Source organism: Rhagoletis pomonella, unplaced genomic scaffold (genome assembly GCF_013731165.1).
Source record: "Rhagoletis pomonella isolate Grant_MI unplaced genomic scaffold, Rhpom_1.0 Rhpom_scaffold_00004, whole genome shotgun sequence".
Classification (NCBI taxonomy): Eukaryota; Metazoa; Arthropoda; class Insecta; order Diptera; family Tephritidae; genus Rhagoletis; species Rhagoletis pomonella.
This window is the reverse complement of record NW_023458558.1, coordinates 38933015-38957227: the sequence shown is the minus strand read 5'-3', so window position 1 is coordinate 38957227 and position 24213 is coordinate 38933015. Positions and strand designations below refer to the sequence as shown.

The 24213-nt window shown below is 33.2% G+C and overlaps 1 protein-coding gene across 3 annotated transcripts in view; it reads right to left on the bottom strand.

Annotated features, from left to right (window-relative positions):
• Positions 1–988: 988 nt before the first annotated feature.
• LOC118737562 (RNA-binding protein squid) overlaps positions 989–24213 on the bottom strand; it is a 35016-nt gene continuing 11791 nt past the window's right edge. Inside the window, exons 5-8 of one of the 3 annotated variants that reach the window (XM_036468140.1) lie at positions 20230–20352; positions 7631–7723; positions 6736–6954; positions 989–3019 (exon numbers count right to left, since the gene is read on the bottom strand). In XM_036468140.1, coding sequence (XP_036324033.1) covers positions 6887–6954; positions 7631–7723; positions 20230–20352 — 284 coding nt within the window. In that variant the 3' untranslated portion in view covers positions 989–3019; positions 6736–6886. The remainder of the gene's footprint in view (positions 3020–6735; positions 6955–7630; positions 7724–20229; positions 20353–24213) is intronic. The other 2 variants (XM_036468141.1, XM_036468142.1) reach the window with 2 other exon arrangements.

The following is a 24213-nucleotide window of genomic DNA, read 5'->3' as shown; positions in this document are numbered from 1 at the left end:
TAAGCTTTTGTGCAATATGTTTATTTGTTTATGTATATGAAGCACATTTAACTGATGAAAACATAAACTGCTTTTAAATTGAATGTTTACATAAATCTCATAGTAGTTTTATTTTAATTTTGAGTCTTTTTGCAGTTTTTATACGGCTAAATAACACAAAAATTGCGTAATTCACGTAGATATATTAACATTTCTTCAATATTTCGTGTAAAATGCTACATTTCCTGCAAATACATTAGAATTTACAAAAGGAATTTTACTACTAATTGCCTACTTTGCGTACTTTTCTACAACCATTTTCGCACCAAGAGATTTCATTCTTCCCCTTGAGTGTCAAACGGCGGCTGTCGATAATTATCTAACCTTGTATTATTGAATCATGATTAATATTTTGATTTCCACTAATTTTATTTTTGTTTGTGCCAGTGGCGGATCCAGCGGGGGGCAGCTTTTGGGGGTTAAACTACGTGTCAGTCAGTGGCGGACCCACGGGGGGTGTTTTAATGCATAAACGCCATATTTTACACACATATGCGCCATATTAAAACACCTCCCGTGGGTCCGTCACTGACTGACACGTAGTTTAACCCCCAAATGGAGGGTTTACTGGCGATTTCCCGGCTCACAGCAGTTTTACTGTTTTAAAATTTAAAATGACAAATTTTCCAAACAAAATTTTGTCAATTTAAATTTTAACAGGCTGAAAATTAAAAATGTTCAGATTTTTGTTCGCCCGCCTCGAATGAGGCGGAGTGTATTTAGAGATTTATTTTAAACTTTAATAACTGTAACTCCGAAACTCCAAAAGATGTCTAATTTTTCCCCACTGTCAAGCGGGTACCCCTATTACAGCTACATATTTTTGTGCGAAATGCAACATTCGACGCAAATTGCTATCATAAAATTCTCTTTTGCATACTTATTAACACCTTCAATCCCGCTTTTCACTAAGATCACATTTAACTTAAAATAAAACACATTCAATTCCTTAATTTGTACATTGAGTTTTTGTTTATAATAGTTTTTTATTTAAGATTTTCATTCATGTTGCAATTAGTGATTTGCTCTTCCTGTATCATAATTAAATTTAATCATACATTTAGTTTTGTTTGCTTTGTTTGTTGTTTTTTTTTCTGCGAATAAAATACAGTACATACATGTAGAACTATGAATAAACATTATTATTATAATGTTAGCAATCTAACAAGTCACGTCCATACCTAGTCCGTACATAAGTAGAATACTTGCGTGCATAAATTACACGTACATAGTATGTACATCATGTATTCATATTTGGAGATTTTGGGTTCTGCTTTTGACGCTGCATTTAGATTGCAACACTTTCGTTTTCCATTTTTTGCAAGCAAATTTTTTCAAACAACCTCCCTCATGCAAGCGTTGCTGTACGACTATGTAAAATTTTTGTGGGCATATTAACGTTGAGAATAGAGTGGTTAGAGTGTAATGCCGGTATCTTGCTCTTATAGTCTGAACCGCCGGACCACGAGCCATAGCTATCGAAGTTTATTTTTCTGTCAACAATTTGGCTCTTTAAAGATATTGATATTTACCTTTTCCCGTAAACATATTTTTTCGGAAATTAGCAGGAAGGACACATACATATGTATTACATCATTGATGTCCCGCTGAATTAAAAAAAAAACATCAAAATTATAAAATATTGTGGTCGGCGTTTCGTTTTATTTATTATAAAAGACTACTTTTGTGTCACATCCGATTTTCAAGGCTGTTCTTTACTTGCTGCCACCACAATGCCGTCATAACATCCTTGCGTTCTCTTTGTTATCATTTTAGATCATTATTAAAATATAAATCCTTTTTCTGTTTTTAGTTCTGCATTCTATAATATATTTAATTGTATGTATATACATATACTATGAGAATAAATATATATATGTATGTATTGTTTTCTATGTATATGTATTGCATTATACATATTTTGTCTTTAGTTGAATTCGGTAAGTGTCTAATAATTTGGTGGATTTGTTTTTGTTTGATGTTTTATTTTCTCTTGTTATTCCAGTTAATACAATTGCTGATTTAATTCGTCTTATTACTTGATGCTACAGTCTCTCTCACTACGCTCTGTCACTCCATAGTACTCGTGTTTTAAGCATATTTAACTTGGTAAACTTATTTTGTTTCTTCTCTTTCGTTTATCTGCCATTTTTAGTTATACGCTTACTTTTAGATATCAATATAAGTATAGATAAGTATAAAAAATTGGTACATAACGCACAATATGTATGCTAGCAAAAAAAAGTAAACACTGTCAGTAACGTAATATGACAGCTTTATTACGAATTGAGTGACAATTGTGGATGTAGATGATGTGAAGTTGCAACCATACACCTAACACACATTCATACACATGAATGTATGCACGTCCGTGAATGTTAGCCATGTTATGCGCACATTTAAGGAAATATTGATTGGTATAAGGTAGATAGCGTTTCAAAGTGGCGCTGAAATGTATGATTACAAACTGCTAACCTGCTAACTGATAACATATCAAACCTACTACTTAGAGCATAAAAATTACCATTTTAAAGTAAGTGTATTAGGTAACATAAGATTAAGAGTAATTATGACAATATAAAACTAATGAAAAGTAAGTGCTAATAAACTATTGATTGTTGGATTGTTTTTAAGTTGACAAGTTGCAATTCATGCAACGCTGGATTTTGTAGACTTTTTTGCTTGCACTTCTGGTGTGTTATTAATTATAAAGCCGGTTGTTTCTTTTCGTCAATGCACACGCACACTAAAATATGTATGGTAAGACCGTTACTGATAATGTTCAAATTATTTCTAATGATTTTTTTTTTTTTTGCGGAATGAATGGCTGTTTGTTTTGTTGTGTTGTTGATTTTGCTGCAATGATTTATTCGGATCATGGATAAAAAATTCAAAATAATATTTTATCCCCTAACTGTAATCTAAATGCGGATGACGAAATGTAGTGCTGGTGCGTGCGTGTGCCACATGAAGTATTACGCTGAAATTGTAAGAAAGAAATATTTTTAGTTTTAATCAATTAGTTTTACGTGTAATGACAAATCATACTTAGGTAGATATATGTATAAGGAAAAAATCAATGAGCAACGAAAGACCTGCGAAGACAATTTCAAATACGCTGCCAGTCATTTGAACAGCATACCCTATTGATTCTCAGTTTTTACAGTTTTCCTTTTGTTTTCCTTTTGTTAGTGTTCATTAATTTTTTATAACAGCAGCATATTCTACTTGTACAAAGTATGCCTCGACAAAATTTGAATGTGAAAGAAAATGCGCAGGACCGTCAATACAAAAAATTTTCAAAAATCAACGGTGTTTTGTAGCCACTTTAAACTTGCACTTTATTATACTAAAATTGCATGTGCTACAAAAATATTACTATTACTAATATTAAGCAAACAAAATGGTGAAGTAAAAAGAACGGAATCTCATCCATTACAGCATTTTCGAAATTAATACTTTTTGTATTGAAATTGGTTAAAAATTGGTTTTGCCGCCAATATAATAAAGGATTTGAATTTCTTGCCTCGTTGTTATTTCTTCTATAAATAAGCTAAAAAATCTGTACTGAAAATCATGTCGGATCTTAAGCTCACTGTATAACGCCCACTGACTGAAGCTATTTTGCTTCATAAGCGTGATCAAGTGTAATGTATCCAGTGTAAACCCATCTGGGATACACTTTTGGAACTCTTGTTAGCAAACTAGGGAATCGCGTGATCTTGAATAATTTCAAAAAGAAATAACAACGACACGCCGTCTACAATTTTTGTTTTATGGAGCCTATCGACGGGGGCAGTAATCGGCTCAAATTTTACATCTGCTTCCTACACACATCCTTTAATTGGTGGGAAATTGGCTCTAAGCACAGAAATGCTAAATAAAAAACTAACGATCTCCACTATTGGTTATACTTGCACGAAATGAAACATGCTTACCTTCTACATTTTCCAAAAATGTTAAACAAAACAGCGAGGGCAAATTTTACTAGTGCTTAGTTCATACACACTGTGGCGATTTCCCTTCATTTACTTAATGCTCATTATTTTTGTAAATGAAAAGTGTAGTTCGTTATCTAACAAAACCCATGTAAGTCAAAATTTCCAACTTCGTACTAAACTTAGCAAAATTCGACAATTTCATTAAAATGTTGAGCTTTTTAATTAGATTTCTTAAAAAACATTCCGAGTATGCAGTTTTATAGCCCATAAAGGGCAAGCTTGAAGTGACTAGTTGATTTTTTGGCATTTTTTTATTTTGTGGAAGCTATTGCTCATGAGCCATTCCATTGTGACTGGTGGGACATTTCACTCCAGAATATAAATTGTGAATTATAACTTATATCATTTAATGAATGTGTATGGGACACTGAAGAGAACTCATTATTTTTGATCGAAAGAATAAAAATCAAGTAATAATTTAATTTGAGCAAAAAATAAAACTCAAATATTAATGATTATTTTTGATCTTTATTGGTTAGACTCGGACATACGAACACAAACACGTGAGTACAGTTAAAATTGATTAACGACGATTAAACTTGTGGATTTTTTTGGTTAAAAATAAAAAAGAACAATGATTATTTTCCGTCCCTAAAATGAGCTCTATTTTCCTTTGCGCACTCAAAGATGAATTTTAGCCAAAACACTTAATTTTCGCGAAAGACGTTTTTGTGTTATAAAATATGAACCATACGCTTTCGTTTTCAATAAAAATTAGGCTTATATAATCTTCATAGAAATATTAAAAAATATTTAAATTTGCGACTGGTGGGTCCATGAAGTAAAAGTTTCCACAGACAAAAGTTAACTTTTTTTTAATATCCTTGAACTGATATGAAATGTAGTCATTTAAAAAGAGGTAGTCATTGAATTAGAGATGATTGGGCATTTTAAAATTAATGTCGTTTTCCTCTTTTACATGGAATGAACCTCATTTTCTCCATATAAAAAAATTGCAGAATATACTTTGTATGGAAGAAAATGTGTGAACAAAGACTTGCCAAAAATCAACGGTAAGTCCCAGCCACTTCAAACTTGCACTTTATTAAAATGTTATGGGCTACAAACTGCATACTTAAAAACTTGTGAAAAATCTGTTATAAAGTTTAAAATTTTAATGAACATTTGTTAAAACTCGTCGACTTTTTATAAATGTTCTACAATGTTTGTAATTTTGATTAAAGTGTTTTTTTTTTAGATAGTAAGCTCAATTTTCATAAAAAAACATAAAAAATTTTTAAACAATAGCGAAATCTTATTAAAAGATCTCTAACCCTATTTACATACATTATTGGCACAGCACATACTACATATCTATTTTTTTACTGCTTTCAAAAAAGGAGAAAGGTTATCAATTCATCTAATGCGATTAATTAGGCGACTAATGAAAGTGTACACCTAATAATAATAATTATTTTCATGACAAAATTTTGCATTGATTATTTATGAAAATATAGTTCATTCTACAATATAAATCATATAAATCCAATTTCTCTAAACCAATCCAAGAAAAATCGGATGAGATCCTTACGAATTCCTTAAAATTTCTCTACGATTCAGAATACTCTGAAAAAATGGTTTGCGGGGTAAATATAACAACTTTCAGCTTTTTTTGTCACAGGTGAGACAAGACCAATACTGGTTAAAAATAACTTATAATATAGATAAAGCCCTCACACAATTTATTATATAACACAATTTTATTAAAGGCAGATGAGTTCTACTATATATTTTTCTTACCAAACACTTGAATTATGAATTGCGAATCATTTGACCGTACCTTCAACACAACCTACTTTAAAGTCACTAAAAAAATTTACTTAGAACTTGATTTCAAAACGAAATAAAAGGTAGTAAAAATGTATTTAAAGTTTTACGGTCGTATTCATAATAAATAAAATAGTTTTAAAGAGCTCTATAAAGTGACATTTTCTTACAAATTTTCTATTTATAAGGCAGTTAAAGTCATCTTTATTTTTTTATGAATTTGGGCGATAATTTGTTATTTTTTGGTTCATTTAAGATTTTTATAAATGTCCTATCCACACGTTTGTTAGTTTTATAACGAAAATAATTTTTACACCGAGGTTCAGTTTCCCATGGATTCATCTAGACATTTTTTGATTCGCTTTTTTGCAAAAATCCCACGTGACAAGTGTCATAATGCCATCTTATTTTTTATTTAGTATTGTTTGCCAATTTATCATGGAAAGGCTCACACAACAACGCCTCCAAATCGTACAGCTCTATTACGAAAATCAGCGTTCTGTGAGAAAAGTTCTTGCACGTCGCCCAACATAGTATGCTGGTGTGCATCATCGAACTTCCGAGACCACTATTGGCAATACCGTGCGATCGTCTGATATCACAAGTAAGTAAAAGTCTATTTATTTTCATTTTTGTTTTTTAAGCCAACTACGATTCAAAACTTGGAAACCATTATGCTGGAAAGAGTAATTGAAAATTGGACCATCCGAATGGACCACCTACGCGCGCCAACATTTGAATTAAATTATTTTTAAAAAGTAAACGTCAAAAATTGTTCTTCCGGGTAATAGTAAAGATTCCAGTTCCGTTTTGTTTCAAATTAAGCTAAAAAAAAGGTCGAGGCACCCGGCTTTTTTTGCTTAAAAATTACTTGTTAATTTTAAAATTCTTACAATGATTATATTTTATAACGTTTTATTTTACTTACCGCAACTAATCTGGTACTGGATTTATTTCATAAATTTCCAAGCGATTAATAAAAACTTAATTTAATTGCTGACTAACTGTTCAGTTTGTGTTGTATTCTCTTTATATACCGGCGTCTGTCTATTACTATCAACTTATTGCAATGAAAATGATTAGTATGGTTGATGTCTGGGCTGGCGTCCTGTCCCCCTTTGCTTGCCCGAAGGAAAGCCGCCGGCACCTATTGAAGAATTACAAATATAAAACGAACATCAATTTTTTTCAACAACTGTTTCAGCAAATGCCAACCAAGGGTGTAGCATCAACCCGAAGATAAATACAATTTAACATGCGCTACAGGGTAGAAATAGTGATGGGGGAAGCTTGGCAAAATAGGTAAACTACAGAAAACGATTGACTTAAATACGTTTCTATGATTTACTGTGTGCATATAGTACATATAAATCTATAATGCACATATAACATAATTATTTCTGCACCATTTCCAATCGAATTCAATAAAAACGATATGTGTATTTATGGAATTTTAGCATACATAAATACTGGAAATAATGCAATTGGATAACATAAGTTTTGTGTAAATGAAATAGGTTCTTTAAATTAATATATAGGGATACTTATGATATGTGGAAAATAAAACCAAAATTAATTCCAATATTCTCGACCAAATACATATATCCGCATTATCCAAAAATTTTGCAAAAGCTATTAATTTAAATGAAAAATCCGAATTCGAAGAATTAAACCGTTTAAATAACCGAGTGTTTTTTTTTTTTTAATGAAGAAATTTTGCACAAAATTTTGTTGGAAAATTATATGTAAATATCTAAGGTAGATAAGCAAAATTCATAACAAACTTGAAAATAGAAAAACTTTATTTTTCATTTTTTTAATACCTTTTGGACCGCCGCGTGGACCACCGGCACCTCGGCCACCGCCGCCGCTGCCACCACCGTAGCCGCCATCATAACCACCTCCGTATCCGTAATCTTTACAATAATTTCATTTGACATTTCGTTTCAAAAAGTCGTGGTTTAGAAATGTGCATTGAATCAAGTTATAGGTTGGATTTTGGCATTATTCATGATGCAGCGCGTGGGCATTTTCATTAGTATTGAGTTTAATGTTGTTGGCCGGAATACGGTTTTGATATTTATTATTTTTTCATTTTATGTTTTTTTGAGACAAAGAGAACATTAAAGTTATTTAATATGCTAGTTACGAAAGAGTTTACACATTTTACAAAAGTCTCAAAACGGAAACATTATGACGAAATCAATCATGAATTTTGTAACCAAATCAGAAAAAGCATTCCTTTATACAAATACAAAGTTAAAAAATGATATGGATATGTATTGTAAATATAATAAAGGTGGTCTGGTTACCATCGATACACATAAGATAACCTACGATTTCCAATGGCAATTCCGACTATTGATACGATATTGTATTACTTGTCACGTAAAAACACATTTCTCGGAGCCCCGGGCTCGAATCGTAACATCCGTTCACGGATCGAAAACTGAATTTCATAGAGTGCGTTCACTGATGTCTTAATCCGAAAAATGTGTTTTTACGTGACGAGTAATACGATATCATATGTGACGATTCGAACCCTGAAGAATTTTTACTGTGTACTTAGGCTAGGCAGTGACATGCAATACAATTGTCTCGCTTCATGCGCTAGTACTGAATCAATTAGAACGGCGCTCTTTTGCAAGCGTTTTACTCAGCGACTTTACTGCTTTTGTTTATACCAGAGATAGCACCCAGTAGATAATTTCAAGAGTTAAAAGCATTTCCGAAAGGCCTTCCTGAGAGTCAAGAGGCCTTCCACTCTACATTCCTTTCTCCTTTCATTTTTGTATGGAGTGGCACAAATTGAAGAGCTGCTTTCGCTAATGCTAAATAATATAAATTTATGCGTTCGCGTAAATTGTATGTAAATGGATAAGCCCTTCTAGACGGCAAGCAAGGAAGCACTTTTTTCAGTCCTTCTTGGGTAGGCCTCTTAGAATGGCTTTACTTAAGAAGGCCTACTTAAATTATCTTCTGCGATTCTTTGGCTTGATGCATTTCTTAACCCCATTATCTCCTATATCCATACCTTTACCGATGATGTTATGAACCACTAAACGACTAAAGATCTATACTGATCGAAACCGATCGGTAAAGCGCTTTTTAATCTCCTTTGACAATGTGTTTTCACTTATTTGCCCGCAAATGCCATTGTATTTGACATAGTCAAAACGAACCTTTAGACTTTATGAAAAGTCGGATTACGGCAAATCAGCAATAACCGTAATTATTCTTCCGTGTATTTTGTTAGTGGAAACTGGCTAGAAAATCGAATGTTATGAACAAATATTCCGATAATCAGCAAGATGTGAATAACCTGATAGTAAAAAAAAAAAAAACTCATGCGGCGTACCCCATTTGCACCCCTCATTGTAGAATATGATTTAAGTTTATCGAGAAACACCGATTACTTTTACAATAACCGTTTTTCGCGACAGTTCAAAATTTTCTCGGTATTCTTCGCGCTTTGTACTTCAGAATTTTTCGAGGATTTGCCGGCTTTTTCGGACATAATGGTATACATATATCTTGAGAATTTTCGGATGCATTTTGAGATAATAATAATATAATAATAGATCGGCCGAGCTTCTCCTCCGTTTTACGCCGACTCCGAACGGCGATTGTATTTTTATATGTAGCTGTTTTTCATGGCAGAAATACACTCGGACTGCTTACCACTACACCACAGCGGCCGACTTTTGAGATATTTTCGGAAAATTACCGAGATTTTTCGGGGACCACTCTTAGCAATACGGTATGTAAAATTCGTGTTTTTAAATACCACATTAGCTGGTGTAATTCTCTAACCATTAACTAATGGTAGGTTCGTTAGAAACTACATTAGAATTCAATTGCAGATTTCAATTTTTCAATATATTTTACATTTTCTAATTCACCTTACATATGGATCTTATTAGAAAACTAAGTTCGTTTAACCATTTTCTCGAGTGTAGAATTATATCCCGTTTTATTGTAGAATGCTGTTTCTATTTTGTTTATCAAATTGTTATGTAATGTTAGAGAGACGGACCAGTTATATAATCATTCTGATAGCTAACTCCAATTTTTGCCGGGTTTTGAGATTTTTCGAAGCTCTTTGTTTTCATTTTACGGGTCTTCTGGCGATTTTTCAGGTTTATTTTAGGGGACTTTCGGTAATTTCTGTGCTTCCTAATTTATTTCGGTTACTTTGATTTCATCGAAGCTTTTTGCAAGCATTTCATACGTAAATTTAAAAAGTGGGTTGGCTTTGTGAATTTTACATTTGCCAAATAGGACCTTTTGCGTTGATGGTAACGATATCGTCACCCTTATGCCAGAAGCAGGAATGTGTAAATTTATCAGTTTTGAGTTATTGATTGGACTTGATTAACCTTTAGATGTTCCATGTTGTACCAAAATCCAGAACACCATGCGTAAACGGACACCACATATTTTACAAATTCAATTGCGTAAATGTAGGGTTAAATATCATAACAAAAACTTTCAAACTTGATTTCCTAAAATTTTGATTTCTAACCGACTTCAAAAAAAGGAGAAGGTTATCAATTCGTCGGAATATATATCGTCGATGTTTTTGCAAAACCGCCCATCGGCTAATTGCAAAACCGCCTAACTTACGGCACTCAAATTTTACAGGAGAGCGAAAAAGCGGGTTTTCTTTGAACGTGTTGCCTTGAAAGGCGGTGTTTTCTCTACCAATTACATTTTTTATAAATCTGTTGGTTTAATAACGATTTTATGATTTTTATGGGTTTCAGGGTTACTAAATCTCATTTTTGCCACAACGGCGTTTTAGGCGGGTTTGCAACTGGTCGATGGGCGGTTTAGCAAAAACATCGACGATATATATGTATATATATTTTATTTATGTATGTTACCGCATAACTTTGGATCACGCCCACCGATTTCCATAATTCTTTTCTTTAGGAAAGGTGTTGCCTCAAGGGTGTTCCCATACTAATTTGGTTTAGAAGTAGTCACATATATGAATATACAGTATTTTGGGTATGCGTTTTATAGCCCATACAATTCTCAAAAATCAACGCGATTTTTTAGCCGCTTGTAACTTGTACTTTATTAAACTAAAATTGCATGGACTATAATATAAAACTACATAACGAAAACTTTTCTAAAAATTCAGAATAAGAAGTTGAAACTTTCTGTTTTCGTTAAAGCTTAGATGATATTTTCATGTAAAAATAACAAAAAAAAAACTAACAAATTTTCACCCAAAATTTCAAACATTTTTCTCAGAATTGTTGAGAATTTTTTGAGTACGCAGTAGAGATGGGCACGGGACTAAATATTTAATTCCGATCCCGCCCATCCCGAAATTCGATTTTTAAGTTCCGAACCCGCCCATCCCGACGTTTTTCAGAATTGTACCGCGGCTCCCGTGGGTCCCGATATCTTTCACTAAGGCAGGCTACAAATTGAAACGATCGGTTGAGATTTCAACGTGAGTGGCGTGGTTTGCAAACCGATCGAAGGTTGACAAAGGCCCCTATTGCGAGTGTCGACTGGCAGTAGAATAGAAATTTGTCGATCGAGTCGATCATCTTTTATTTTGCTATTGTGTAACTTGATCGATAAAAATTTGTACTATTGTGAATGGTTGACAGAATTGTAAACAGCTGTTTGTTTGTTTACATTTGTTTCTTTAGTGTTTTATTTACATCATTTTTAAAATAATTGCTTTTATTATAAAATTTAAAAAATGGACACAGTTGAAATATGGTTTAGTGATGAGGAAGATGATGTGGAAGCTAATAGATTAGTAGAGTTGGCTAAAGCAAGGAGGGAATTGCGAGATTCGTCGGATCCCTTGGAGTTGGAAGCTGAAGTGTATACACATATGTGAGTTTTATGAATAGAAGTTGCGTTCCCGATGCTTCACGGTTGTTAGGCTTTACATGATTTGCAGGAAAAGGTGTTTTCCTCATTAATAAACTTTATGGAAGTTTAAGAAATACGGTACGGTTATTTGTACAATGATGTTGGGTTTTTGTGTCCAAACGCGTGACCCGAGTTTAAAAACTTTAACATAACAACATAACAAGTGTATTGAAAGAATTCAACTTTAATTTAAAATAAAGATTTCAAATTTCCGAGCACTAGTCAATTAATAAATTATGCAGTTTTTTTGTATAAACTTTTGATGTTGGCTCTGCGCAAAAACACTGTGGATGGCGTAGCCGGAGTTATATGCACAAGAAATATTGTATATGTATCTTTTCCAATAGAAGCGGAGCTTCCTACCCTACTCTTTCCGGAAATTCCTTTGCCTATGTCTTCACTCTCCTGCATCAGTACGAACAACCGCGCAAGTTGCCTTTTGTTGCTTATAATTTTTTATCTGTAATTCAGACACATACATGCATATGTATATTTCACAATGTTTTACAACTTCCAGTTCAATTGACTTACTTTTTATCCATTATAGTACCACTTTCTTATGTAAATTTTATAAACGCAAACTCCAACGACTAAAAAACAGCAATAGAAGGATGAGCGATTAAAAAGTATTCACAGTCGCTAATTGAGCGACTAAGCGACACTCGCAATAGCATCGATAATCGATAATCGCTTAATAGTCGTTTATCTACTGCCAGTCGACACTCGCAATAGGGGTGAAAAATATTCATGTCCTTCAAATTAATTTTAAATAATAATGAATGATCTGGCATCTTCCGATTATTTTGTTTTGCTTGGAGTTCGTTTTCGTCTCGAAAAAAACATTAAAAGTGCATATTTCAAACATCGTTTTTAAGGAGATTTTGTGAATTTGCGGGGGTGCGGTTTTATCGGGAGTGTCGGGAAAGGTTTTTGGTCCCGTCCTGATACCTCCCATCCCGGCCAATTGTTAATCAGTACCGTGGGTCCCGCTGGTCCCGCTATCCCGCGCCCATTTCTAGTACGCAGTTTTATAGTCCATTCAATTTTAGTATAACAATGTGCGAGTTTCAATTGGCTAAAAATTACCGTTGATTTTTTAGATTTTTTTTTTTGCGCGTTTGCTTGTATATTACGAATAAACACAATTTATTTTTATATGGAAGAAACACGCGACACTTCGGCGAAAAAAATTCTAAAAATTCAACGGTGATTTTTAGGCACTTGAAACTTGCACATTGTTAGACTAAAATTGAATGGACTATAAAACTGCGTGCTCATCGTTACCTTACTTCACAACGGCCCTAACCAACAAATTTTTTATTTTCTATAGGACCTCTTGCCAAATTGGTGTTGGAAAAATTCAAAGCCGTTTTCTCAGCTAACGTAGGCTTGGAGACAATAAGGGGTGTGGATAAAATTGTAAAGGGCGAGGAAAACGCCCTTATTCCTGATAATATGAACGTTTCAAACGTTCCATATTTCAATTGGGCGCCGGTTCTATCAACTTACGTCGAGCGCACATTCAAGGCTTTTCTTCGCGAAAATCGAATGAAAATGCTGCCAGAAAACTTCAAAATGCATCTTGTGGTTCAATGTTACTACAACTATACAGATTAAAGTTTTATGAGTTAGAAACTCGAAAGGATAAAATAGTGAAAGATTCAAAGTACAAATTTTTCATATAATGGAACTAGTTCATAGTTTTTCCCTTTTTACTTGTAATATAAGCATTTCTAAAATAAATATATTTTTTGATTTTTCTTCGTATTTTCTGTCTTTTTTTAGTGCCTTATTTTGCTTTTTTTGCAATATCTAGTGCCTTTTCCTGCCTTTTCCAGCCTATTTCGTTATTTTATTTTGCCTTTTTTATAGGTTTTTAGGTCCTAAAAATCCGTTCCCTGGTAATAACTGTTGTTCGCGATCTCTGGTTTGTACATATCAATACGAAAAATGCTGCAAAATAATCGTATGAAGAAAAATTGCATGTCAGCGCATAGCCTTTAAGTTCTTTTCGCATGGCCCATCACTAAACTGAGAAAAGGAAACTTGCATAAACCTAACTCTAAAATAGATATACCCACCCTATGCCAACGTTGCGACAAAGAAGAAAAGCGAGAGACGAAGTTTTTTGTATGTGACTACGTCCTCAGGATGAAGATTTGCGTTAGGAAGCAGCTGTTCTTTACTCAACAACGGTTTCCGTTTGAGATAAAACGCGCTCTATTTTATAAATAAGAAAAGCGTCGGTTTTTAGTTTTTTTCTTTTATTTGCTCTTCGTTTTTGAATCATAATTGTTGCAATTTAATATAATTATGTAGATATACATTAAGTAGATTATTTATATAAGACTGCAGTTATTACTGTCTGAATAATGTTGGTTTGTTAAGGTTCTGTAGATTATCTGATGACGGCAAACCGAAATAAATTATTTTCACTTTCGAGTAATTCTCGTCAACAACGCTATTAAAATTGAAGTTTACTTTATTAGTTTTTGTCCAATTTAAATTGATTTTCTAATTTGACATTTTAAAGGATCACGATTTGTTGTGAAGCTCAGTGGAATAATTTTTGATTGTTATCGGCGCAAGACGGCGCTGAACATAACGGTTGTAACAATTTTAGGTGTTTACCTTGTTTTACAGTTAGCCTTTATTTTTTTACAAAATCTAACCCTTTAAAAGTGAAGCGATTGTGTTTAAATTTTGTTTTTAAATTTATCTTTTCAACCATTCTTTTTTAACTCGATTCAACCGTTCTTTTTTTTAGAAATCATACAAAATTTCTCTTGCGTCTTCGCATTCTTCGCATGTTTCACAATGCTTGTTCTTTATTCGTTATCAATGTTTTTAATTAATTTTAAGGTACCTCATTTTCCACACACCATTTTCATTGCAGAACTTGTACGTTCGCTTGCTTTATTCACGAACGAAAGCACACTTCGGTGGTCGCCAATGGCAAAAATTGAAAACACATGATCGATAAAATGTAAGATGCTCAAGTCTTTGTGAAATAATTTTGTCTCCGCGATAAGATGGGTAACGAGAAACATTGCCAAAATGATATTTTTAACATTTTTATCCTTTTTCGTTTTACTTTTTGCCATCAACACCGAAACGATACTCGTATGTTTTCAAAATATGTAACTGCCTTTTTTGCCTGGTTTCTGTGCTTTTAATGTCTCACCTCACCAAAAACGCATCTTCAATTACTTTAATAATTCACTCATCTCTCGTTTCTTCTTCTTTATCGTCGTCGTCGTCGTCGGCATTTAAAAATTTTCTTCTTTTTGGAATGAACGTTAAAAATTCATTACTCATAAGAATTTCAAGTATCATGTAATCAAATCGGTTATAAAAAATTTGATAAGTTTATGTTTAAGATATTTATGATTTCAGATTATTATTACTAGTGTAAAATTTTACGAGAAAAACAAAAACGCAAACGCAAATATTTTATCATATAATAACTTTTTACTACAAGTGTTGAAAATTTGTTGTTTTAAAAATATGTGAATAACTATTAAGTTAAAATCTAATTTTATACTCGCACGTTATGCAGAAATTGTAAGATTTCATTTAAAGTGACACTTTTTTTTAATACTAGATACTAATTAAAATTTAAAATTTATTATTAAAGAAATATGTATGTATGCTGTTGTAGTTATTTCATTATTTTTAATTATTACTAAAGGAATTACGAATCAAATCAAAAAAAATAGTATAGTGCTTGATTGATTCTGATTTTTATCCAACTCTTAAAGACTAATAAAGAATCAAAAAACTGAATGTAAAACAGACTGATTGAATTTAGAAATTGTAGTTTCGAAAAAAAAAATAAATAAAATCGCACTCTGTTCTTAAATTTTGAGGTTTGAGTTAGATTCACCAGTTCGCTTCGCCAATTATTCTTACTGATTGTATGTTTCGCCTTAAAAAAACCCTTTCACAAACACTGTGAGTTTATAATGCGTAAACTATTAAAGGATTCACAAGGTGTAATAAGTAATGACGTCACGTCATAGTGTCAATTCTTTTTAGCTGTTTAAAAATGTTGTGAATTATGACAAATATGACACTGTTATGACATGATGAGAATCACCTTCAAAATCTGTAAAATTATACGCACTTCGGAAGCGGCGTTCCAAAACATCTGAAGAAAAGTTTAGCGAAGGAATAGCATGCAATAGATGAATTTTTAAAACATCTAATTTACAAACCCGATTTACAGATTGTTGCGTATAATTTGAGAAATTCCAATGGCTCTCTAAATTCAATCAATACTGTTGAACTTAAAATTGATATTGTTTGAAAATTAACTAAGCAGAAATTCCTTTTCAGTGGCAAAAGGATGTAAACAAAATTATAACGTTGACGAGTTTAAAAAAAAAAAAAAAAACGTTTTCCTTTGACAGTACTGTTTTCAAGTTATTCAACGTCCTGTCGTTAAGTTGATTAGCTATTGTCGTCACCGTTATTAAACGCTCACTGTTCAACGCAAAAGCGGCTAGTGTAAGGTGTAAGTATTAATTCAAGCGAGCAGCAAACGGTATCAAGTTAATTGTTTGTGATTTCAGTGACAACAGTTTCCAGTTTTTGATAACTGGTATATTTTTTGGTAGGTTTGTGGTGTGAGGCGAAACATCAGAAAATTCGGTATTACAAAGTTATTTCATATACTAATACGTTTTGTTATTTTTTGTTTCACAAATATGTATGTTATTTATGTATAAAGTAAGTATATATATATCAAGTTTTCAATCAACACATTTAACAAATGCTACAACAAAATTTTTTGTAATTTAAAAAATATGAAATTTAATTATCAATTAAATAAGAAAGACGAAAAATTATGAACCTAAAACCCAGAGCAGGCACAAAAAGTTGAAGACAAAAAATCTTTAGCTTATTTTATTATTATTTTTTTATTTGCTTTCTTCAAGAGTGGTGTTGTTGGCGAAATCGCATCGCTATGAAGCAAAAAGGAAAATTGTCAACTTTTTGAGCATCTGATTTTTTGCCTTCACAATTTAATTACAATTCGTCAAATATATTTTTAAATGATAATATAGGATTGTTATATAAACTACATAGCTAATAAGATTTTTTTGTGTATACATGTGGAATTCGCATTTTTTTCCAACGCTGAGAAACATGCAAATGTGACGTTTTTCTCACGGTTTATAATAAATTTAAAATAAAATTTGGATAAAAATATTGTAAAACATATCTTAAAAAACTTCAATGGGTCAAAACAAAAAAAAAACAAATAGCATTTTACACACATTTTGTAATTCGTAAATATTCAGCCTCATTGCGAGTGTCGTGTCGACTGCATGTCGTTTTTCGAGCGGAGTCCTATTGAAAATTGTATAGCATTGCATAAAATGATTGCTCGACCAGTTTATTAAAACGGAAAATCTTGGTATCATCGGATAGCTTTCGACAATTTTTGCCTTCTACTTATTTCAGCAGAACAGTATGCAGTGCCACCAGTCGTGGAATTTAGTGTAATTTACGACATACGCAATGAGGTTGAGTGTTTAAACAAAATGTGCATAACAAACCAAGAATGCTGCGGGCTTGTTCGAATATCACGTTCGGTGTGAATTTCTATATAACTTTGCATCAGTTCTGCATATTACAGCTTTTGTTATGTGCCTCGAACAAGCCCCGTTCTTCACGTGTTAGCGAAAACTGTAACTACTAAATTTGCTTTAGATTGAATGTAACGAAAGTAGTGAATATCAACTAACACGCCACCGTTTTGTTTTTGTTTATGACACCAATATCGTACCGTATAGCTAACAAGGGCCCTAAAACATTATGCGCTTCAGTCGCTAAAAAAAAAATTAAATACGAGTTTACTAAGATATTTAAAGTTATGTATCATTAGTTCAAGTTACTTATGTCAGTGTATATATTTTTTTATTTTAATATTGAAAAAGAAAAAAATGTTCGACTTTTTGTTTCAGTTTGGTTGATTTAACGTTCCACAAAAAAAGTTACAGATTACTTATTACGTTTTAGAGTTGTATTTACGCTACGCTGATGTTGCTTTTAATATCTTAGGTTTGCATAAACAAAATCCATTTTTAAAAATACATTAACATTAAAAGTGACGAAGTGTGTGTATCTTTTTTTAAACTTTAAATCCTTTTATTTTCAGTAAAAATCTAGTTAAATTTTTTTGTCAAATGGTGCTTTCGTTGAAACACAATAAATTGTAACAACTTTTATTCACGCTTTAACGTCGCCGTCGCGCTTTTGAATAATGTAAAACATGCAGCTGTTATTTAATCGTTTTCTCAAATATATTTAGGTCAGACATTGATGCCCAAAAAGTTTGTTGATTTTTAGGGATGTTGAATTTCGAAAATTTTTTATTAAATGTTTTATTATATAAAAGTGTATACATATGTATCGATCGGGAGCGGTTTCTTGTAATTTTTTTTTTTTACATACCACGCTTCTAATGGCTGCCAATTTCAAAAAAAAAAAAACTGGTCTACTTAGTATGTTATTAGTCTGAAATCTGAAGTTGGGTGTGAATTATCCTACAAACTTTGTTGGTATTGCAAATAAAAGAAATTCATAATTTCGTAGTGTGTACATGAGCGGCTTTCATTGCAGCTGGTGATGCAATAATGTTTAAGGCGGGACCCTATATTTGCGTAAAACGCTGAGTTCATGAAAATGCTTCCGTTATTTTCTTACTACGATGTAGGGAAAGCGTCAAATGAGCCGCACGCTCGTACACACACTCATTTTTCCAGCCGATCAATATGGTCACAACGGCTGTTGTTGCACAGCAACAAGCTCCTTTCTTGACCAGATCTTTGCGGCGTAAAGTGTCATATCACTTTCAGGGATGTTCGTTCATTAACATTTTTAGTTGCGTTTGGGCACGCAGTCTATATAAAATCATATAGAACAGTGTGCAAATAAAGATATGCATATATATAACAATTATATGTGTACATATGTATATATTCAATAAAAATATATTTACTTATATGTAAGTATACAGTTGCATACGAAAATATATGCGTCTCAAAAGTATATATGCATCACTATCATCAGGCATGTTGTAATAGGCAAGTGAACAAACAAGTATGAAATATGCTGCACGCACACTCACAACAACTACACACGCCAAATGACAATAATTTGTTAAAATAATAACATTTATGTAACTACAGTACAAAGAGAAGATATTTTGTCGAATGCTTTTACTACCTTTTTTATATTTGACTTAAAGTCGAAAGATAGACGTTAGTTTATAACTATTATACAATCTTCCATCTGTGGTCTCTATATCGTTGGGTAAAACGTAAGCAGCAGTTATTCATAGCGCCGATGATACAAAATACTACAGTACGTTTGTGCATTGGCTAAAGCTAAGGCACATATGCATAAATCCGAGATGCGCTTTATTGATGGGCTAAGTGTAGTGTACTTATTGAAGCCAACGATTGAAAAAAAAAATACCTTGGCTTAAAAAAGTAGAATTTGCGAATTAAGTCTCCTTGCAAACAGTATTTTAGATACATGTGACTACAACCCCATCTTTGCTCATCTGTCAATTTTGGCACATTGAGATGACAGTATCAATATGCATTCCCATCTCTTCTTAGCTATTAAGGCAAAATAGAGGTATTTGTTTGCAATTATTTTTATTACTTTTTTGCTTTGTTCGTGTTGGTATGTACTTGTGTACATATTATGATGATAAATGCTCTAGACGGAACCATTAAAACATATACTTGGGACGTATTGAGTTCGCTTTGCTCCTTATGCATCATTAATTTATTGTATTTGCATGTACATACATACACTCATGAAGCACTTGATATATTTTTAAAATACACTCTTCGTCAGTTTACTTGTTGTTAATTAGGTGCAACTACTCAAATTACGCGCTGATATTGAACGCAGTCGATAATTTTCCGTAAATGTTTTTTTTTTTATTCGTACTCACTACTTTTTTCTTTTTCAAATATATATGTTAACAGTTAAAGTAACAATCAAAAAGTTCTGCATCATAATGGTTTTTTTTTTATCAATTTACAAATGTATTAGTAAATCAAAAGTCAATGCCAACTTAGTGTATACATATGTATGTATGTACTAAAATATGTATCAAATCTTTTCATTTTTAGTTTTTAAGATAACTACGATATATATAAATATAAATACGTTTTTGTTTTTGTTTTTCATCTTCGTGATTGAAAGTAAAATTTTACAACACTAGTTTTTGGGTGTTTGGAAAAATATCCAATGAGGGGATCATGCGCCAAGTAATAACAAGTAGTTCACATTGATAATGCAATATTATCATTTTTATACTGCATATCATTTAACATGTTATTACTCAAGCAGCGATGAAGAAGTGGTCTTATAGTTATTCTTTCTTACTTATATTGTTGGTAGTTATTGCTATTTTTATGGTGATAACCGGAAGGGTTATTATAACTGTAATTTGAGTTTGATTGTAAATTGCTATGTGTTTGGTATTTACCGTATCCATAGTCGTAGCCATTGTAATAGCCACCGCTGTAGTAGTCTCCATATCCAGGATCATAACCACCAGCATAACCGCCATATGGGGCATAACCGCCTTGACCAGGCCATTGTGGATATCCTAAGAAAGAAAATAACACATGAATTACACTTCACAACAGTGAAATTTTTCATCTAAATTCTTTTGGAGCTGTTCGTAAAGGTGCCATAATTATGTATATGTAGGTTTCACCGATCGCTCGGGTTCGGTAACAATTTCGGACAAATAACTTAGATTCGGATATTGTCAAAATTGTCAAAGGTAATTATATAACTGCATTAGGGAAATTTTACCTCAAAAACAACTCACATAAATTACGTAATGAAACTTTTGGTCTGAATCCTAGTAGCTTGTGGGATAGACATTATTCAGAGCAGTGATAAGCATATTTAAATACTTTTGTAGTAGATATTTGGATGCTAACTATCCTACGTTAGTGAAATATTTAATTTCACATTAAACAACTTTTGCAATTATCTAATCATTCTCGGATTGAGATGGTGTTATAGAACTAATACATATGTTAAGAGTAAGAATATAGGCTGACTAGGTGACTACAAAATGATTAGAGCTGCTTATCACTTAATATTGATAAATCAAATTTAATTAAAATTAAAAAATAGATATACAGTATTGACCAATACAATAGCATCCCCATTTCATAGTGATATTGTTTGCCCTTCATGTTAATTTATTTTTAGGAATTTTCAATTAAAATACAGTTCATTCTCTTACAAAACCCTATAAAGTCAAGTTTAAAACTTTGTAGGAAACTACAAAAAAAATTCAACAAATTTTCACCCAAATTTCCAACTTTTTTCTCCAAAGTGTTAAGAGTTTTCTTGAGTACCATTGATTCTTTAGAATTTTTTTCGCCGAAGGTGTTGCGGGTTTCTTCCATATAAAAATAGCCACTTGAATTTTCCACATTATCAGACTGTAGTATTTGAATCAAGTTTGCTTTATTTATTAAATATTTGAATTCAAAAGTAATACCTAAACTAAACTTACAGTATCGGTCATATCTATAGCACGCCATTTCATAGTGATATTGTGTGCCCCTTATGTTTATTTATTTATTTGTAAGAATTTTCAATTAATATTTAGTTCATTCTCAGACAAACCCCATATGTACCCAAGTTCAACAATTTGTAGAAAACTACAAAAATGTGTAACAAACTTTCACCTAAATTTGAAACTTTTTTCCCGGAAGTGTTAGAATTTTTTGAGTACACAGTTTTTTAGCCCCTGCAATTTTAGTCTGATAATGTGCAAATTTCAAGTGGCTACGAATCACCGTTAATTTTTTAGAATTTTTTTTGTCGCAATGGCTTCCATATAATGAATAAACTCAATTTATTTGTATATGGAAGAAAACCGCAACACCTTTGACGAAAAAAATTCTAAAAAATCCACGGTAACTTTTGGCCACATGAAACTTGCACATTAGAAAAATTCAAACACTTCCGAAAAAAAAGTTTGAAATTTAGGTGAAAATTTGTTGCACTTTTTTGTAGTTTTCTACAAATTTTTAAACTTGGGTTTATATGGGTTTTGTTAGAGAAAGAACTGTATTTTAATTGAAAATTCTTAATAATAAATAAATAAACATAAGTGGCACACAATTTCACTTTGAAATGGCGTGCTATAGATATGACCGATACTGTATGTTGTGTACTCAAAAACTGAAAAGGCGTACAATTGAATTTCACAACTAATTCTCGTTTAGAACATACGATGGTTTCAATCTATGGTCACCGTGATAGGTTTGGCTTTAACGAGAATTGTAAATGTTTTCAGATGGCGCTCCAGTACCTTAAAAAGTATCGAGCTTTTAATGGTGTCCTCACATCCCGTAAGAAAACATATTTGCATAGCCGTAAATCTTTGGACACTTAAACCACCTTACTACCATGAGTTGATGTGGCGATAGGACGAATTTTTTCGAAGTATACGTGGAGTGTCGAAAAAAAATTCGCCCGGTAGCTTCATCGCTATGTTTATATGCTCGAACCGTTTATCAGGCACTGAAAATGTCTGAAGTTCGCTACGTGTATGACGCGTAACTTTACACCGCTGACATTGCTGAAAATTCACCACCAATGCTCGTATATCCGAGTTCATACTCTTCTTCACGAATTTGCTTGCGATTAGCTTGACGCAAGTTTTGACGCCCGGGTGAGCAAGCACTTGCAGGGCCTTAAATATCACCTTACGAAATGATTTGGCCGAAGTCTACCGGTGGAGATGTCGCAGACTATATCTATGTCAGAGTTCTACAGCCTGTGCTTGCTTAACTGCAACGCGGTCGAATTTGACTACATCAAATTTTTAAGCTCGCCGCGACTTGATTGTTCCTCTCGAAGTACCGCATAGTTTGTCGATGAGTTATCAATATTCTCTATGCGTTATAGCATGTCTGCAACTATACTATTTTCGCACAGAACATCCACTATTTTAACCGTAAATTGGCTAATAAAATCTAGCTGTCGTGCCTGCCAGCTGTTTTGCCTTTTTTTCTGCTTGTGGTCAGGTCAGTATAAATATAAATTGCGTGCCTTCCAACAAATAGCGGAAATATTTCACAATGGAGTAGATCACCATTCACGATCATATGTACTATCTATATCGCTGCTGCGTCTTGCTGAATTTTCTTGAGAAAAATTCCAGCGGCTGCCAATCACCTTACATTCGTTTTTGGAGCACCGCTCCCATTGCCTTATCCGACGCATCGGTCATGTGTGCCATCTCACCACTAGCAAAGCTGCATTTGCTAATTGGTGTTTTACCTTTTTAAAAGCCGTCCAATTTAACAAAGATTCGCTTTTTTCAAGGTCCCAATATCTTATGTAGGGAGGGGTGTCTTAATCTCGGCCGCATGTGGTAGAAAAAGCCGATAAAAGTTAACAGCGCCTAAAATGCTCTTAGCTCGTGTGCCAATTAGGGCATAGCTTGAGCGATAAAAGTTTCCACGCGGATCGGTAGTGGCTTAATACCACTTGCTGACACGGAATGCCCCAAAAATTTCACTGCTGGCAAACCGAGCTGACTTTTTGTCCAGGTTGATCACTACTAATCCCTTTGCGCGATATCGGTCAAAGAGTTTTCCCAGTTGCCCTACATGCTCCTCAACTGACGTTGATGCCACCTATGTGTCGTCCAAATAGGAAAAAACGAAAAGTAGATCTCTATGCGTGTCGTCCATAAACCGCTGAAACGTCTGGGCTGCATTACGCAAGCCAAACGTCATATATCGGAACTCAAATAGTCCTAATAGTGTACTGATTGCGGTCTTGGGCACATCTGCTGGATGCACCGGTATTTGGTGGTATGCATTTTGGCAGTCGATAACAGAAAAATTTTTCTTTTCAGATAGTTCGCTAGCGAAGTCCTGCATGTGACGGATTGGGTATTTATCCGGGATGGTCTTACGAGCTCAGTCGCCTCTAGTCGCCGCAAGGACGCCAAGTGCCATCCGCTTTCTTCAATAGGTGCAAAGGACTGCTCCATTGCAATTGATAATTAAATTCTCTTTTAGCTTTTCCGGTGGTAACCTACGCACCTTTTGTGACACTAGCGGTCCCTTTGTCTTGATGAATTGACATATGTGTTCCAGGCCCTTTACGTGGCGCTGGCTCCTTCAACAGACCAACATATCGGATAACAAGGTCATGAAACACGCAGGTCGATTTAATTGTCGTTATATTTTGATGTTGGCGGGATATTTTACACGCGCTTCGTAGGTCTGACCCATTGTGAACAAACACCTTGTCTCTTACGTCGATAAGCATGCCGAAATGCTTTAAAAAATCTGCTCCCAATATAGGATGCGTCACGTCAGCGATGGTGAATATCCATGTTGTTTTTGTCCGTACGTATTTATACGAGTATTGTTTGCTGCTGCTAATTTTACTAATGGAGCTTGAGAATTGTCGTTATTGT